The sequence below is a fragment of the Harpegnathos saltator genome, unplaced genomic scaffold (genome assembly GCF_003227715.2).
Source record: "Harpegnathos saltator strain DR-91 unplaced genomic scaffold, Hsal_v8.6 scaffold486, whole genome shotgun sequence".
In the NCBI taxonomy this organism is placed as follows: domain Eukaryota; kingdom Metazoa; phylum Arthropoda; class Insecta; order Hymenoptera; family Formicidae; genus Harpegnathos; species Harpegnathos saltator.
The window spans coordinates 114,194-134,220 of NW_020230300.1; the positions used below are offsets into that span (position 1 = coordinate 114,194).

General features: G+C 39.1%; 1 protein-coding gene across 1 annotated transcript; it reads left to right on the forward strand.

Annotated features, from left to right (window-relative positions):
- The first annotated feature begins 6,643 nt into the window (after positions 1 to 6,643).
- On the forward strand, positions 6,644 to 13,983 carry Orc2 (origin recognition complex subunit 2). The gene is made up of 9 exons (XM_011139032.3): positions 6,644 to 6,833; positions 6,986 to 7,060; positions 7,138 to 7,353; positions 7,441 to 7,733; positions 7,849 to 8,063; positions 8,156 to 8,288; positions 9,275 to 9,515; positions 9,703 to 9,933; positions 13,733 to 13,983. The coding sequence occupies exons 1-9, from the start codon at positions 6,740 to 6,742 to the stop codon at positions 13,930 to 13,932; spliced, it is 1,698 nt and encodes a 565-aa protein (XP_011137334.1). The 5' UTR covers positions 6,644 to 6,739; the 3' UTR covers positions 13,933 to 13,983.
- Positions 13,984 to 20,027: the final 6,044 nt, after the last annotated feature.

Sequence of the window (20,027 nt, forward strand, 5' to 3'; positions counted from 1 at the left end):
TGGCGTTGGCCTGTGACGCCGCGATGCCCCAGTCCCGCCCCCGCCGGCGCCGGGCTGCATACTGGTGGACGCAGGAGCTCGCGGAAATCCGCGACTCCTGTATCCAAGCCAGACGGGCGTTCACCCGGGCCCGGCGCAGAGGCGGGGACGTTGCGAGGACAAGAAAGGGCTATACTCGTGCGAGAGAAGCCCTCAAGGCCGCCATAGTCGAGGCTAAGGAGAGAGCCTGGGAGCGCTTGGTGGACTCCCTGGACGAGGACCCGTGAGGGCGCCCGTACAAGCGGACTGTCGGAAAGATACGCCCGTGGGCGCCCCCGCCGACGGAATCCATGGATCCCCAGGACCTCAGAGGGCTCCTCGACACCCTCTTCCCGAGGGCAGAGGGGGCCCCCCCTCCAGGATCCCCGTTCCTGAGATTCAGGACGGGGATTGGGATGAGGACCTGGGGATCTCGCCAAAGGAGTTCACCAGGGCCAGGAGGAGGCTCGGGATCAAGGGTAAAGCCCCCGACCCCGACGGAATTCCTGGCCACGCCTGGGCTCTCGCCCTGGACGACGGAAACCTAGCCGCAGCCACGCGGGAGGCAATGGAAGGGTGCCTCAAGGAGGGAGTCTTCCCCTAAGAGTGGAGGAGGGCCAAGTTGGTCCTCCTCCCAAAGGAGAGTAAAGTGCCCGGTGGGCCGCCGGCCTACAGGCCGATATGCCTACTGGACAAGGCGGGCAAGATGCTGGAACGCATCATCGCGGACCGCCTCGTCCAGCATCTGTCCCTGGAGGGGCCAGACCTCCACGACAATCAGTACGGGTTCAGGCCCAGACGATCGACGCTGGACGCACTCCAGCACGTCCGGGACCTAACCCGTACCGTCGTGGAGGTCGAGGGCGGGGTGTTGCTCGCGGTATCGGTCGATATCACGAACGCTTTTAACACCCTGCCCTGGCCGAAGATAGGACGGGCCCTGGAATACCACGGTGTTCCCGCCTATCTCCGGCGCATCCTGGCGGCATACTTCAGGGACAGGGACCTCGTCTACTCGGGAAGAGGCGGGGTCCAAGGCCGGCGGCAAATGGAACGCGGTGTTTCACAGGGGTCCGTACTGGGTCCCCTGCTATGTAATACTGCGTTCGACCGGGTGCTGCGAACTCCCCTCCCCCCGGCTGCCACGTGGTCTGCTACGCAGACGACAAGTTGGTACTGGCCGAGGGGGAGGATTGGGGGGAGGCTCACCTCCGAGCGGAGGCAGCTCTACACTCGGTGGTGGGAACCATCAGTGACCTCGGGCTCAAAGTGGCCCCCCAGAAGACCCAAGCCATGCTCTTCCATGGTCGGGGTCAGGGGAAGCCGCGACGGGTGGTCGGCCGAACTGGCCGATCCGCGAGGATTCGGTCGCCAGACGGCCGAGGCTGTCCGTCCCTGTCTACCGGAAATGGTGGGCAGGAGGGGGCGCGGACTTTCCTTCCATATGGTGCAGGTGCTGACTGGGCATGGATGCTTTGGGAGGTACCTGCACCGAATAGGGACGGAACTTACCACCGAGTGCCACCACTGCCCGGAGCCGGAGGACTCGGCGCGGCACACCCTCGCAGAATGCGAAGCGTGGAGCCAAAAGCGCTGGGTCCTGGCTCGGGCGATGGGGTGCAATGTGGAAGACCTCTCGCTCCCGCGCATGGTTCGCGCCATGTGCGGGAGCGAGGAGGCATGCGGGGCGGCGACCTCCTTCTGCAAGGACGTTATGTCCCAGAAGGGCCGCCGAGTGGGAGCGCCGGCCTAACCCCGACTGGATGCGGAAAGGTAGAAGGCGGCGCTCCCCGGGAGGTGGTAGCGGCCCCGAGGTGGCGCCGGCCGAGGAGGAGCGGCGACCGGTTCTCCGGAGACCGCCCCCTCGGCTGCCTCGGGGCCGACTTCGGACGCGCTGGGGAGAGACTCGGGAGGGGCTGAGAACCCCCGCCCGCACTCCCTCGCGCGTCGGTAGAGGGTGGAAAAGAGGGAGCGAGGCCCTCTGGGAGAAGGCCACGCTCCTCCGCCCCACCCCGTAGTAGGATACTCCGAACGGGAGGGGGCGGGGAGGCAGGGTAGGCATGTCCACTCTCTCCCATACTTTGTAACCGCAAGGCCAACCCGGCCAGCTTAGCTGATCGGGGCGCCGCGCCCTGAACCTTGTCCTCAGGGAGAAGGGGGCGCGGCACGTGGGCGTGGGGCTCGACAAACGAGCCCTGGGGCCGGGGTGTCGGGGAGGGAATGTTGGCGCAGTTCCCCTGGCTCCCCCCATCTCGGTCCGACTGGTAGACATCCCGCAGAGGTTTTAGTATATTATGTGAGTAAGAGTCTCACATAACCCTCTGCCCCTCCCAGGGGACGGAGGGTACTCATGATGGGTTTCCTCTGCATTAACAAAAGAAAAAAAGAAAAGGTCATTAATGTTTTTTTAAATAGAAACTACAATTTTTTATTACATATTCTTGCAGCTTATCTGGAGAGCTTTCCAAAACACTCTAACAAAGTTACATTTCATTGAGTACTTTCCGAGTTATGAGGCTTGGAAGTTAAGGCAAGACTGATCACTGATCCGACCAATTAAGGCAAGATCAATTCGAATATGTCTTTAATATGCCGTTAATAAATCTTAGCCTTAGAAGTCCGAAATAAAACCTCCTTGCTTTTATTACAATATCCTGTAAGTCAACAAATATTCTTCACACATATAAACATATTATTATATTTTTATTGAATAGTGCACTGAACAACTATGACATTGTTCTGAGAGTTTTCTCATTTAGAGTGATGAAACAAATATATTTTATGAATTTTTTTGCGCAGATAGAAAATTTCACGGTATTCACGGTTCATGTAATTGTTTTTGGAGATTATTTAATACTGTATGAAAAATATTTATTAACTTACAGGATATTGTAATAAAAGCAAAGAGGTTTCATTTTCGTACTTCTTGATTCTGTTACAATATTCTTTTATATTTCATACTACATCCTTGTATAACTTAAAATTATTCTTAAAATATTATTAGATAATACAATAATCGAACCTGTGAACCTGCCCGACTCCGCAAAATAATTAGTAAAATATATTTCATTTTCTTGGCGCCGAATATTATTAATATTACAAATAATATTACAAATGATATAAAATTTTACAAATAAAATTTGTAAAGATTTGTATTATTTGTAACATTATTATACAATTACAAATAAAATTACAAATAATAATATTACAAATAATATATATTACAAATAATAATATTATTAGGAGCGCAAAAAAGTTCTGAGCCCTAGATTTCATACTACTGAAACCACAATTTAAATTACATTAATTTTCCCGCCCTCTTGCGGTTTTAAAGCAGTGACATTTGGTCTTTCGAAACATCGTGCGATTTGGCGTTTGATGCACATAACCTTCAAATCAGCAGTGTTTACGATGGCAATAACAAAAGAGCATATTCGATTTTCCAACTACTTCGCGTTTCATCTGAAGAAAAATGCTGCTGAAGCCACTGAAATAATCTGTGTTGCATATGGAGAGAACGCTGTAAGTTATGCTACGTGTAAAAGGTGGTATCAAAAATTTCGCGAAGGAGATTTCAGTCTTGAAGATGAACCGCGTGCTGGACGCCCTCAAAAGATTGAAACGGACGAACTGCAAGCATTGTTGGATATAACAAGCATTGTTGGATATAAACTCTGCACAAACTGAAAAGGAGCTTGCAGAACAACTTGGCGTTACGCGACAAGCCATTTCACGTTTACATGCAATGGGAAAAGTTCAAAAGGAAGGCAGATGGGTTCCGCATGCACTGTCCGAAGACAAAAATCGACGGCGTGACACGGCTCTCACTTTGCTTTCAAGGTTCCGGAAAAAGGATTTTCTGCACCAAATCATTACAGGTGATGAAAAGTGGATACTTTATGATAATCCGAAGCGTAAAAAATCATGGGTTGATCCTGGTCAACCTTCGACATCGACGCCAAAGACCAATATCCACGCCAAGAAGGTTTTGCTTTGCATATGGTGGGATTGGATAGGTGTATTGTATTACGAGTTGTTACAGCCGGGTGAAACAGTAACGGCAGATCGCTATCAGCAACAATTGAGCAATTTGAGCGATGCGTTTGAAAAAAAGAGGCCATTTACTAGCAAAGGACGTCGTAAAGTGATACTGCTTCATAATAATGCCCGACCACATGTTGCGAAAGTGACTCAGGACCATATCTTTGCGTTAGGCTGGGAACTTCTCCCGCACGCGGCGTATAGCCCAGACATGGCGCCTTCCGATTATTACCTATTCCGGTCTCTGCAGCATTTCTTGGCTGATACACATTTTGTGACACTTGAAGAGATACGAAAATGCATTGATGACTTTATCGCCTTGAAGCCGGTGAGCTTCTACCATCAGGGAATTCGCAAGCTGCCCGAAAGATGGCAAAAGGTCATCGATGCAAACGGGGAATATTTCGTTGATTAATATAGTTTTGTTTGTTTTTAAATAAATTTTGAATTTTGCAAAAAAAGGCTCAGAACTTTTTTGCGCTCCTAATATTAATAATAAAATATTATTTGTAATAATTTCGGTGCGCCGAGTAGAAAAAACTTTTCAGTATTGTCACAGAGAGGAAAGGAGACAAAGACAGTCGCGCCCGCGATTCAGATTATGGGCAAGAAAAAATTAGGCTCGCTGAGCGAGAACGAGAGCGACAAGAAGGGAATGATATTCTCTCTCTCTCTCTCTCGCTCGCTCGGCGCGTCGACGATTGCCGATCGCGTGGCTCACACGGATTGACCGAGCTGACTGTGTGCGTATATGGGGGGGGAGGAGAATCCTCGAGCAAGCCCGTCACCAAATTCGCATCACTGATACCAATGATGTCAAAACCGAACAAGCTGCGGGCAAGCGTAACTTGTAAATATCGGAGATCAACTGTTTATCAGCTCATAGACAATTAATATAATGAGATACCCGTGGAGACCCGTGTATTTCTCTTTCGTCTTTGCGTACAATTGCGATCAATAAAAAATTTTCACGAATTGTCCGGTTTTGACATCATTGGTATACGTGCGTATGTGTGTGTGTATGTGTACACGTACAATTGCGATATACACTTATCATGTTAGCATTAATCATTTTTATTCATGCTAAAAAAAATAAGTATGATTATGTAAAGAATTTGTCTGCGTATTATTATACATTCTACATAGTTCTCCCTGTGATAGCAAAAATAACACACTTGGACAATCTCTACGCTCATATCACAAAGCCTGATCCTCTGCGCTACTGAAGCAAATTGGTAATTCTTCTGCTATAACGACATTAACAGAAAAGACTAAACTTCAAACTGCATTTCTCAAAAACGTTTAAGATTTGCACCGTTTTTGGATAGCATTTGTTACTATTACATCAATATTATACTTTTCTAAAAGCAAAATCGCGCGGTGATTTCAAGGATGAAGATTCCTCTTGTGTGAGATATTAATTATTCATTCTTTGTTAATGGGAAAAGATTTTCCTTTGGTTTAAATGTTCAAGAATAGTTATTTGTTCTCTGAGAATCTTTCAATTTTTATGTTCTTGAAAAGTTTATAAAATTCGTAAAGAAAGAAAATTATTTTACTACCTACCTGTTCAAGAGTTGCGCATAAGAGATATTTTAACAAATCTGAATCTGAATTAGTCAACAAATTAAATTTTTCATTCAAAGAAGCATATGTAGGGTAAGCATAAGTAAGATAAGTATAAATAATAAATTAAATATTATTCTCTGAATATAATAATAAATAAATGTTTTTTTTCTTTAGCTGAATCATCGAAGTAAATATTCTATTATAAATTGACTTTTCGGACAATATTTACAATATTACAATATTAATTTGATTTTTCAGAGTACGCTTTCAAATTGATTCTTCGGAATACGCTATTAAATTGACTTTTCGGAGTACACTTTTAAATTGACTCTTCTGACTACACATTTTTTTGTTGACTCTGTGGAGTACATATTTTTTAATTAACTCTTCGGAGAGAAGAGAAGAGAAACATTTTATATTTTATTTAAAAAATCGTAATTTTTGCAGAAAACTAATTGATGAAGAAAAAAATTAATGCACGACCTCAACGAAAATCTTAAAAAAATTACTGCAAGAAATAAAGTTGTTATTATATACCATATTGTACAATATTAAAACATACGCGCAATAATTATCTATAATTTGCACATATGGGCGTTTATGCAATTATAAGTATTATAAAAGTCATGATAAATTAATGTGGCCGCGCGTTATCTCTGTCGCGTCATTGCTAGAAATCATCCGAACTCTTGAAATTATTTTCTTCCCGAATTATGAATATAAAACAATATGGAAAGGAAAACAAGGGGGTGAAAGTGGGGATGGCGACGTCTGCCGTACGATAACATCGCTGCTAGCTCGCTTCGTTGCGATTGTATATTCGCTGGTGGTGAGACAAAGACCGATTCTTCGTTTTTATCTAACTAATCTAGCTCGCTCGTGAACATAGCATAGAACAGAACCAAATAATTATGGACATAGCACGGAATAGTACCAACAAATCGTGGACATTGGCTTAGTAGTTCATGTCTATGAAAAATGGACCCAGTTGGCGCTTCGAATCAGCCAACTTTTCCATAACGCTGTAAATGCAGCCATGCCCGCTCTCAGGCTTCTGTCTGACCGTACATAATTATTCATCAACGAGAATTTATATAAACGTATATAAAATATGTCTTCGGCTGGAGCTTTGAGAAGATCTTCGCGAATAAAATCCTTTGTGAACTATAAAGACGACAGTGACTTAGAAACAACTTCTAACTCTCGTGAGTTTATAATGATACAAAAATTGCTATAAATGTGTATTATATCTGTTTTGAGATTTAGGTCATATTCTTTTTTATTTTGTATTATGCTTCAGTTTAATATTATATTACTATAATATGGAATGTGTTTATTATATCTTTATTTTTTGCAGCACCAGCTAATGTATTAAAATCTGAAGTGGAAACAGAACTAGATGATATACAAGAGGATGTACAAAAACCTTTTGGTAATAAAGTATTAAAAATTTATTATTCATTATTTGAGTCTTTTATTATTTGTTATTGGAGTATTTTAATATTTCAGAATTATTTTCTGAGAATGATGTGAGTGGAAGAAAATTATATGGATTCCAAACACCAATAAAAAAGAACAGTATGATACTTAAAGCTAATCAGTGTCGTATACCTTCAACACCTGTACATCTTAAGACAATGTCTGATCTGAGAATTGTTTTGGATAAGATTGTAATAGATCCAAAAACTACAAAGTCAATTAAACTCAAGGATGTTGACATAAAAGGTTAAATATTTTATTTTATAATATATAAAAAATATGAAAGATATATTTATATGTTTTTAACTTTGTAATTCTTTTTGTATATTTCAGTGAACCGGAAGCGATTTTTGCCTAATGTAGATTCAAGTGGCAACGAAAGTATATCTGAGGATAGTGAATATATTCCTACAGACGAAGTTAATACAGAATCAGATATATCTGATTCTGATAATAGTGAAGAGAATAACAATTCTGATGTTAATGAGAAAAAGGACAATATTAAACAAGAAAAAATAGACAAGAAACAATGTACAGTACAAAAATTTTCACCAAAACATGAAATACAAAATGTTCCCAGACATAAGGCAAAGAATGGTTGTAAAACTGTTATTTATAAAGATTATGTAAGTTGAGAATAATAAAGTGTGATGTGTAGTTATAATATATGTAATATTATATGTAAGTAATATTCTCATTCTCTATAGTGTTTATTAATTATATATTTTTTGGAACTTATAGCATATAAAGTCTGATGAATATTTCGAATCCCAACAAGAAAAAACAATTACATCTGATCGTACATTAGACAGGCTTCGGAATGTACATCTTATTGAGGAAAAATTAGGGGAACCACTGGTAAATCAGAATTATGTTTCTACGACACATAGGAAACGTATTCATTTATTAGTGGAAAATTATAGATTGTTCTTCCCAATGTGGCATTTTATAATTGAGTGAGTATGAAATATGTATGTTATATGGCTATCAAAAAATTCTCTGGCAATATTTAAAATCTTAAAATGTATATTATTATGTGTAATAATAGGCAAGGTTACAGTCTCCTACTTCATGGTTTAGGCTCAAAAAGGAACTTAATTAATAATTTCCATCATGATGTCTTAAATGATCATCCAACATTGATTATAAACGGGTTTTTTCCTAGTTTGGCAATAAAAGATGTAAGTTAAATATATGATTTACAAAGTGACACACATATACAAGGGTGTTTTAGATCACCCTGGTCGCTCAATTTTTTCGTAAACGCGTCATTTTAGAGAAAAATGTTTCAGACAAAAGTTATAGAGCTTGAAAGATCTATTTACTGATGTTATAAATTTGACCTTGGGATGACCTTGAAAAGCCCAGTCGAGATCAAAAATAAAAATCTTAAATGAAAACCCCAATTTTTTATTACACCGTCTTTTTTCACCAATTAATTTGAACAACTTTTATCTAAAACACTTTCATTTGCCTAATATTTTTTTAGATATTTAAGAAAAACTTGATAACTTTTTCAATATTTAACTTACGATATCTCGCTAACTATTTATCGGAAGAAAAAATGGTACTGGACCTTTTTGTTCTATTTAGTCTCAAGAACATATTTACAATAGCATCCTGACTTTTAATTTACTGACTTTTAGAAATTTCACAATCATGAAATTAACAAAAATCAGGACGCTATTGAAAAATATATTCTTGGGACTAAATAGAACAAAAAAGTCTAGTACCACTTTTTTTCTGATAAATAGTTAGCGAGATATCGTAAGTTAAATATTGAAAAAGTTATCAAGTTTTCCTTAAATATCTAAAAAAATATTAGGCAAAAAGAAAATGTTTTAGATAAAAGTTGTTCAAATTAATTGGTGGAAAAAGGCGGTGTAAAAAATTGAGGTTTCCATTTAAGATTCCATTTATGTTGAGCTTGACTGGGCTTTTCAAGATCATCTCAAGATCAAATGTATGGCGTCAGTAAATAGATTCTTTGAGGCTCTATAACTTTTGTCTGAAACATTTTTCTCTAAAAAGTCGCGTTTACGAAAAAATCGGGTGACCCTAGTGGTCTGAAACACCTCATATATCATTTTATTAGCTCCTTATGAAAGTAGTTCTTGAGTGTACAACGGTGCTGTACTAATGAAATTAAAAAAGAATGTTGTTTCAGATATTAAATGAAATAATTACAGAAATATTAGAATTAGATTGCCCATCAAGTCCTAACGATTGTTTGGAACTTATTGAAAAAGTTCTGACAGCTAATCCAGATGATCGGCTCTACTTATTAATTCACAATATAGATGGGATAATGTTACGTTCAAGTAAAGTTCAAAATATTCTCACTAGTCTAGCAGCTATCCAGAATATTCGGATTTTAGCGTCCGTCGATCACATCAATGCACCACTTCGTATGTTATTTATTTTTGTCGAATCAATTGTTCTGATATTTTTTACAAACCTTTTCTTTTTTATGAAAATCTATTTTTTTTTCAGAAATATGTCACTTGATTTTTATCAATCCTAAATTGTTTAATGTTTCTATTTTAATATTTTACTATTCTTTCAATTATTTTCAACACATTCAATCTTTTCCAGTCTGGGATCATACGAAACGTGCGAAATTTAATTTCTACTGGTGGGACGCGACCACATTCTTACCATATCAAACTGAAACTTCGTATGAAAGTTCTTTATTGGTTCAACAGAACGGTGCACTCGCCTTATCTTCCCTTCAGAATGTCTTCCTCTCTCTAACTTCAAACGCACGGACGATTTATATACTTGTGGTTAAATACCAATTAAATCACACTGACAGTAATTACACAGGTGATTATCATTGAGTATATTATTTGATATATCACAATAATTTATACAGGGTGTTTGATAGCTGATCATGCAGACGAAAGTTGGAGATAGATTGGGTGTAGCCGAGAAGAAAAGTCATGTACCATAATGTCAAATTGGCAATAGTTATCGAGTTATTAATTAAAACATGTGAGCCAACGAGCGCGTAGAGAGCGGAGGGCGGCCGCAGTAAGCACGTAGACATTTGATACAAGCGGAGTCAGTGAGTGGCGGTAGGCAAGCGCGCGCGGCGAGGGGCAACGTAAGCGACAAGAGGCGAACGACGAGGAGCGAGCGAGCGCAAGCGACAAGAGGCGAGCGAGCGCGACGAAGAGCGAGCGAGCGAGCTATAAGGAAAAAGCTATAAAGAAAAAGCTCTCGCTCGCTCCTCGTCGCGCGCGATCGCCTCTTGTCGCTTACGTTGCCCCTCGCCGCGCGCGCTTGCCTGCCGTCACTCGCTGACTCCGCTTGTATCAAATGTCTACGTGCTTACTGTGGCTGCCCTCCGCTCTCTACGCGCTCGTTGACTCACATGTTTTAATTAATAACTCGGTAACTATTGCCAATTTGACATTATAGTACATGACTTCTTCTCGGCTACACCCAATCTATCTCCAACTTTCGTCTGCATGATCAGCTATCAAACACCCTGCATATATGTACAGGGTGTAACAGCAACATACAGGTCAGTATGACCTGTTGCTTGCTCCTATTCGGATGATAATGCAGAGGTTGCCGAAAAAGTCACTCGTTGACTTTGTTGATAATGATATTTGCAGTGTTCCGAGTTATGACAAATGCAACTAACTTTTCACCGTGATCGTTGTGACAGTTTATCGACCATGTACCGACATGAGTCGAGCTTCATTGAATTAAAGAAGTTGTTTAAAAAATGAAACTGGGGAATAAATATTACGGAATAAAGCAGAATAAGAGTAATATTTAAAGAGATAAATAATACAATATATTTCCTGGTTTTGCATAATTTCTTAATTGTTTTCTCACGTTGAAAAGTTCGATAGAAACTGGAGATTAGAAAGAACGATATAAAAAGTCTAACATACGAACGATATAAAAAACGATATTTAAAAGTCTTACATACTGTATTTCATCCATGTTTCTACAAAAGATCGCTTCTGTAAAAGTATGAATGGACTAGAAACGCAGTATAAATATTGGTTGCAATTTAATCGACCGCAACTATCAAGCAACATATTTTAGGTACATTATAGTATTGTATCTTGGCATCTCTTATCGAAAATAGGGCCTATTTTTTGAAATTTTTTACACCTTAAGGTCGATTAAGTTGCAACCAATATGTATACTGCGTTTGTAGTCTATTCATACTTTTGCAGAAGCGATTTTTTGTAGAAACATAGATGAAATATAGTATACAGGGTATCCCATTTTAGTGCCTCACCCCAAATAACTTTTCAGTATTGAAATTTCAAGGAAAAAGATCTGAATAAAAGTTGTAAGGATTTAAGTCAGCTACCTTATGATGACCTTGACCTTGACCTCTATTTTCAAGGTCATTTGAAGGTCAACTTGCGTTTTTTAAATGGGAATCCTTATTTTTTATTATATTGTTTTTTTCTACTAGTTAATTTGAATAACTGTTGTCTAAAACATTTTTTTATTTGTCTTATAATATTTTTTTAAGATATTTGAGGAAAACTTGATAACTTTTTCAACATTTAACTTACGGTATCTCGCAACGTATTTTTGTTAATTTGATGATTTTGAAATTTCCAAAAATCAGTAAGTTAACAAAAGTCAAAGCGCTATTGTTACAATATATTTTTGAGACTAAATAAAGCAAGAAAGTCTAATACCATTTTTTCTTCCGACAAATAGTTAGCGAGATATTCTAAGTTAAATATTGAAAAAATTATCAAGTTTTCCTCAAATATCTCAAAAAATATTACACAAAAAAAATTTTTTAGACAAAAGTTGTTCAAATTAACTAGTAGAAAAAAACAATGTAATAAAAAATAAGAGTTCCCATTTTTTAAAATGCAAGTTGACCTTCAAATGACCTTGAAAATAGAGGTCAAGGTCATCATAAGGTAGCTCACTTAAAATCCCTACAACTTTTATTCAGATCATTTTCCTTGAAATTTCAATACTGAAGAGTTATTTGGGGTGAGAAATTAAAATGGGACACCCTGTGTAAGACTTAAATATTTCTGTATCATTCTTTCTAATCTCCAATTTCTATCGAACTTTCTAACGTGAAAAAACAATTAAGAAATGATGCAAAACCAGGAAATATATTGTATTATTTATCTCTTTAAATATTACTCTTATTCTGCTTTATTCCGTAATATTTATTCCCCAGTTTCATTTTTTAAACAACTTCTTTAATTCAATGAAGCTCGACTCATGTCGGTACATGGTCGATAAACTATCACAACGATCACGGTGAAAAGTTAGTTGCATTTGTCATAACTCGGAACACTGCAAATATTATTGTCAACAAAGTCAACGAGTGACTTCTTCGGCAACCTCTGCATTATCATCCGAATAGGAGCAAGCAACAGGTCATACTGACCTGTATGTTGCTGTTACACCCTGTATATATACGTAAGTGTATATGTATGTAAATACATAGTATACATATATATAGAGTATATAAACAGCAATGGGGCAATGCGAAATATTTTAGAAACACGTTTTAGAAAAAAAACGTTTCAGACAAAAGTTATATAGTTTCAAGAGAAACAAAACAACTATTATTTTGTTTGCAGATGGCGCCACTTTCGATATATTTGTCGGAAGGAAAAATAATACTAGACTTTTCTACTCTATTTGGTCTCAAGAACATATTGTTACAATAGCGCCTTTTGTTAATTTGATTTTGAAATCTCCAATATATATATATATATATATATACAGACTGATCTGTATTTACGTTTCTCGATAAATGTGTTTATTTATATTTCTTTTGATTAATATCAAGTATGTACTCTGAGGTCTTTTTTGTTTTCGTTGTATCGCGAACGCAACTTTGTATCAATGGAGTTCAATCATGAATGAAATTGCTAAAAGTTTAAATGCTTATAACTTTTAATAGAAGTATTTTTCAAACAAATGTTTCAGATAAAATTTACTTATTTTTTACCCGTAGAATCCAAATATGCAACATTTTATAGGGGGTTCCATTTAAAATTATGAAGTTAACCCCCTTAAAGGGGAAACGGGGCCGACTTTACGTTTATGTAGTTAGAGAGGCCTCTCGTATATATGAAACTTCCTTATAAACATTTTTAAAGTTATGGACTTGTAACACTTTACGTGAGCCACCCTATATATACTGACTTTTGGAAATTTCAAAATCATCAAATTAACAAAAGTCAGGATGCTATTGTAACAATATATTCTTAAGACCAAGTAGAGCAAAAAGTCTAGTACCACTTTTTCGTCCGGCAAATAGCGAAATATCGTGAGTTAAATATTGAAAATGTTATCAAGTTTTCCTTAAATATATAAAAAAAATATTAGACAAATAAAAAAGTGTTTTAGACAAAAGTTGTTTGAAATAATTGGTAGAAAAAGATGGTGTAATAAAAAATTGGGATTTCCATTTAAGAAAAATAATGATCAGTGAATACCTCGAAAGTGGTGTCATTTGTAAATAAATAGTATAGTTGTTTTATGTCTCTTGAAATCATATAACTTTTATCCGAAACATTTTTGCTGAAAATGCTTCGTTGAAGAATTATCGGGATGCGTTTCTTAAAATGGGACACCCTATATAATTTAATATTATCTTATTTAGGAATGTCGTTCAAGGATCTATATCAAGCAGCGCGAGAGCAGTTCCTGGTCAGTTCCGATTTAGCGTTGAGAGCGCAGTTAACTGAATTCTTAGATCACAAATTGATTCGAATTAAACGCAACATTAATGGTGTTGAACATCTTATAATACCTCTTGATAAAGGCCTTTTAAAACAATTTCTCGAGCAACATGTATCGTAACTTATCTGAAATAAACTCACATAATAAACAAGAAATAAATAAGATTTTGTAACATAATTTATAATAAAAGTATCTTATGAAAAAAAAACCTCAATTTTGGGTGTTAACACTCAAAAAACGATTAACTGTGGTTGTTAAATACTGATAAAAAATGCTCAACTTGAGTGTTATACACCGAATAAACGCTCAATTTTGGGTGTTATACACTGAAAAAACATTCAAATTGGGTGTGATTTCGGATCGTCAATTGAAGGTTACACCCAAATGAAGATTAACACTCAACGAAAATTTTCAAAATAATACCTAAGAAAACTCTCAAAATAACACCCAAATAAAACCCTGAAAAGGAAACCCTGAAATTAAATGCACCCAATTTGCAATAGATGGCAATACACACAAATGAAAGAATATGTTCGTGAAATCTTTGTTTATTTATTGCTTCCACTTAAGAACTTAAAAATAAGGCATTGATCGAATAAATAAATAGGCTAAATATATTTTCATTTAACTGTATTATATATATTTTGATAGTGTTCGTTTTCAGTGTAATTATAGAGTTAACCATCAATTGTAATACTCGAATGTGGTATAATACTCGAATGAGATTATATACAGGGTGTTTCAGAACTTTGGGACACGGACTCCGTAGGGACATAGAGCTAAGTGAGAGGAACAAAAAAGTCCTCTACCATAATGTGAAAATCGTAATAGTTTTTTAATTATAACAACGCAAAGTTTGGCGTTTCCCACGCCCAGCGCGGCCTATAGACGCTCCGCGGCAAGCTGTGTGCGTAGGGGCTGAGCGATAACACGTCTCGCGCTGACTGTCGCGCGGCGTCAAAGCGCCAAGACGCCATCGGGCATATTGGCCGACTCCCGAGGATACGGGCCTCGAACGGCCGACGCCGTTCGCCCCTGCCTGCCGGAAATGGCGGGCAGGCGGGGACGCGGGCTCATATTTCATGTAGTGCAAGTGCTGACCGGGCATGGGTGCTTCGGTCGGTACCTACACCGGATTGAAAGGGAGCCCACTGCGGGATGTCACCACTGCCCGGCGTGAGAAGACACGGTGCAGCACACCCTGGCTGAATGCCAGGCGTGGGAAAAGCAGCGCCGTATCGTCGCCCGGGCGATGGGGTGCCAGGGGGAGGCCTCGCTCTTGCTGAGAGCAATGTACGGGAGCGAGGAGGTATGGGGAGAGGCAACCTCCTTTTGCCGGAACGTTATGTCCTGCAAGGAGGCCGCCGAGTGAAAGCGTTGCCCGCTCCGTCGCAGGGAGCGACGGTGGATGGGGGAGCGGGCCCGAGGTGGCACCGGCCGAGGAGGAGAGGCCTCCGGCTCGCTGGAGGCCGCCTTGGGCCCGCCTTCGACGACGCAATGGGGGTGGGTGAGGAGGGCTAGGCCCTCCCACCCGCACAGCGCGTTGGTGAGGACAGGGAGAAGGGGAGTGGGGCTTGGTTGGGGCCAGGCCACACTCCCCCTGCCCACCTACCCACTCAGTAGGGAAGGGGGAAGGCGGGGTGAGGAGGGAGGTGGATGTCCCCCTCCTTAATTTAGACCGGAAGGCCAACCCGGCCGGGGCGCCGCGCCCGTAACTCCCAAAAGGGAGGGGCGTGGGACTCCATGAGAGCTCTGGGGTCGGGGAGGGAATGCAGGTGTAGTTCCCCTGACTCCCCCCTACTTCGGTCCGAGCGGTAGGCACCCCGCAGGGGTTTTAGTCGGTAGGAGTCCGACATAACCCCCGCCCTCCCCAAAAGGGCAGGGTATCCAAGACGGATTTCCCCTGCGTGACAAAAAAAAGTGTCTACACCAATAATATACCGAATATTGATGGTTACACCCAACTGACACCTAATATTGAGTGTCTATACCAAGATAATAACGAATATTGATGATCACACCCAATTGACACTCAATATTGAGAGTCTACATCAAAGTTACACCGAAAATTTGATAGTCACACCTAACCGACACTCAACTAACACCGAATGTTGTCGGTCAACACTCAACTTTCATGGTAAACACCCAGTGTTTACACCCAAAATTCAGGGTTTTTTTCATAAAGGTAGAATGTGGTTTAAGAAACTTTCTATGTTTTAATGCAACGTTAATTTCATTTGAAACTAAATTATATACTTTTATTCAAAATTATATTCTACATGAATAACATGTTGGTAGTTTGTTTATTATGGTTTGATAAAAATTTATCTTTTTTCAATAAACTTTATTTATGTATATTTTAAACATCTCATGATATTTTTCAATAAAAGTAAATTTTTTTCAAATACCATATGGTTATCTAAAGTGAACTTTGGACTGAAAGATAGATAAGACTATATAAGGTAAGATTGTAAGATAATTTATAATAAAAGTATATAACAATTTAAGGAAATACTACTTTTGTATTGCATGTTTTAATACAACTTAAATTATTTTTAAATCTAAATTTCATATTTTTATTATGAGTTGTACATAAATAACAAATGAGTAATTTAAATTTATTATTGGTTGAGGCGAAAACAATTATTTTACTCAATTCCCACAGATTTCCACTATATCACTCAGAATATGCTAATATTTCAAAACATTTTCTTATGCGCGGAGTTCGATGATATCATTCTGTAAGTAAAATATTTTAGAATGCTTAATGATTGCTACCCTCAGAGATAGAGAGGAATTTGAGAATGGTCATAGTAGTGATTTCTTAAAGTGATTTTGAAGCGTCTCCATGAACTGTATTTATAATTGGAACTTTAGCCATCAATGCACTACGCAGTTAATTTTGAGTGTAAATACTGAAATTTGAGTGTTTACTATGAAAATTGAGTGTTAACTGTCAACATTCGGTATTAATTGAGTGTTGAGCATCAATGTTGAATGAGAGTGGTTGGGTGTGACTATCAAATTTTCGGTGTAACTTTGATATAGACTCTCAATATTGAGTGTCAATTGGGTGAGACCAGCAATATTCGTTATTATCTTGGTGTATACACTCAATATTGAGTGTCGGTTGGGTGTAACCATCAATATTCGGTGTATTATTGGTATAGACACTGAATATTGAATGATTAAGCATTGGGCATCAGTATTGGGTGTCGGTTAAGTATGACCATTAATATTCAATTAGTTTGATGTAGATATTTAATGTAATAGTATGTGTCAGTTAGAGCGTCAATGGTGCAATAGTGCGCGCATGCCAGTGGTCAAGAAACCTAATAGTAATGTACAATATATATTTTATATAATAAATAATATTGGGAACTTGAATAAGTTCTCGCTGTTTCCCGACAGATGGTGTTATCTTAGTCTTTTTGCATCGGACAATACTACAGCCAACTTCATTGTGAAGCTCCACCATTAGGCTCGAAGTGACAGTATATGTTATTCTGCCGAAGCGTAAATAACATATTATTTTATAGCGTTAAACATGTCGAATTTCGTGCCAAAAAAAGAGTATTTGCGCGGAATTTTACTGCATTACCTTTTTAAAAAAAAATCTGCAACTGAAGCACATAGAATTCTTGTGGATACTTACGACGACCATACTCTGTCGGAAACAACATGCAGAGATTAATTTAGATGCTTTAAAAATAATGATTTTGATGTTGAATATAAAGAACGCTGTGGCGCATCGAAAAAGTTTGAAGACGAAGAATTGGAAGCATTACTCGATTAAGACCCATGTCTTAAGACGTAAGACGCAAAATGAACTTGCAGAATCATTAGGAGTTGACCACACAGCAGTTGCCAAACGTTTAAAAGCATTAGGAATGATTCAAAAGCAAGGAAATTGAGTGCCGTACGAATTGAAGCCGAGAGATATCGAACGGCGTTTTTTCACGTGTGAACAGCTGCTCCAACGGCAGAAAAGGAAAGGTTTTTTGCATCGTATCATGACTGGCGATGAAAAGTGGATACACAATGATAACTCGAAGCGTAGAAAATTGTGGGGTAAGCCCGGCCATCAACATCGACGGCAAAGTTGAATATCCATGGTTCCAAGCTCATGCTCTGTATTTGGTGGGATCAGCTGGGTGTAGTATATTATGAGCTCCTCAAACCCAACGAAACCATCACGGGAGATCGCTATCGACTACAATTGATGCGTTTGAGCCGAGCATTGAAGGAAAAACGGCCGCAATACGAGGAGAGACACGACAAAGTAATTTTGCAGCATGACAATGCTCGGCCACATGTTGCAAAACCGGTCAAAACCTACTTGGAAACGCTCAAATGGGAAGTCCTACCTCACCCGCCGTATTCACCGGACATTGTTTCTTCCGATTACCACTTGTTCCGATCGATGACTCATGGCCTGGCTGAGCAGCACTTCCATTCTTATGAAGATGCCAAAAAATGGGTCAATTCGTGGATAACCTCAAAAGATGTGTCGTTCTTTCGACATGGTATTCGTATACTGTTAGAAAAATGGAAGAAAGTAGTGGCTAGCGATGGACAATACTTTTAATGACATATTCTTTACTAATTTTTTTAAATAAAACATTCATTTTCACGAAAAAACAGCGAGAACTTATTCAAGTCTCCAATACATTATTTATTGTACACTTTTTTAATTTTACAATAAGTTTATATACTTACAAGAGGACATTACATCCAGTATGTTTCTTCCTACTGGATTTTTAATTGGGTAATTATACAAAATACTCCCCTCATCTTCAATATCGACGAAAAAATACTTAATCGACGCGTTTTTGCAAGACAAACAGCTTTTCTATTTGAAATATCGTCGCTGTCTTATGGAACGAGATATTAATTGTTAAAGTTGACAGCAATTTAGATTAGGAGATCTGTCACGGAGGTGACAGATAATAAAAAATAAATCTTCAATAGATGGCTCTGTGCATACAGTCTGTAAAGTAAGAGCGTGCATGGCATAAATGGCAGTTGGCTTCGAATATCGTTCTAGTTTTTTGTGAGCCGATAGATGAAATCTTTGTCGTGAATGCTTTGTCAAAAGATTCAGTTGGTGTCGAATTCTAACCTGAGAAACACGTTAACCGCCATGAGTGCCGCATACGCATCGCGCTACGAGGCTATGTTCCTTTGTTCCCACCCCAAAGGACCAAAAGTGGCATATGCAGTGGCTGCTAAATACATGGGAAAGTCAAAATCGTTCGTCGCTAAGTGGGTTCAGCAATATAAGAAGATCAAAAATGTCGATGACTTGCCAGAACGTGGCTCGATAGGCAAAGTGACGCCGAATATGGAAAAAAAAATTGTGAATTTGTTTAAGCGGAACCCGACCTTAATATTTAAAATTTATGAGAAGTGTTTGTTGCCGACTGCTGAACGATGCTTCATAAAAAAAAACGAGGACTGGATCTTACAGGAAGACGACCCAAAATACCGGAGCAAGCTTTGCACCGAGTGAAAAGAGCAGTCTGGCATCGTCACACTTGATTGGCCATTGCAGTCGCCAGATGCAAATCCTATTGAAAATGTGTGGTCTCAAGCATAAGCTTCGAAGAAAAAGAGTGTGCACTTTGAAGCAGCTGACACGAGAAATTCGTCTCATTTGGAGGTCTTTACCGAACGAATACGCAGTCAACTTAGTGAAAAGTATGCTTCGGATATGCCAGGCAATTATCAATGCCGGTGGTGACTGGACTCATTATTAATGGTATAGCATTTTTCTTCTCATGGAATATAACAAATCCATGTACTTAAAAATCATTAAAAATAAGTTTTTCTACACATTAACCCGTGCATGCTCTTACTTTACAGACTATACAATAGATGCTGGAACGCCACTCACATGTTATATTAAGTTATAAGGGGAAGTCATAGGGTTCACAACGATTGGTTAGTGTTCAGTAGAAATCTGAATATTTCGACGAAGCTTGAAATAAAGTTGGTATTGAGAGCTGACTTTTCCAATTCCTGATTGCATGCGATATCTCCTTTGTAATATATTTTTAACAACAGACTATCAGATTCTTTAGCAAATAAAGGACATCTGTACAAAGGCTGCGTTTCATTATTTACTGACAGTACTGGCAGTACTGGTAGTACTGTGAGTCCGTTCCGATTTAAGGCCATCACATACAAACGAACTTAAGCAGTAAGACGTAAGC

Excerpts from the sequence above, each read along its gene's own strand:
- Orc2 (XM_011139032.3), top strand. The coding sequence starts at position 6,740 with ATGTCTTCGGCTGGAGCTTTGAGAAGATCTTCGCGAATAAAATCCTTT. Across the intron at positions 7,061-7,137 it reads GGATGTACAAAAACCTTTTG|AATTATTTTCTGAGAATGAT; the intron begins GTAATAAAGTAT and ends TTAATATTTCAG. Across the intron at positions 9,516-9,702 it reads TCACATCAATGCACCACTTC|TCTGGGATCATACGAAACGT; the intron begins GTATGTTATTTA and ends AATCTTTTCCAG.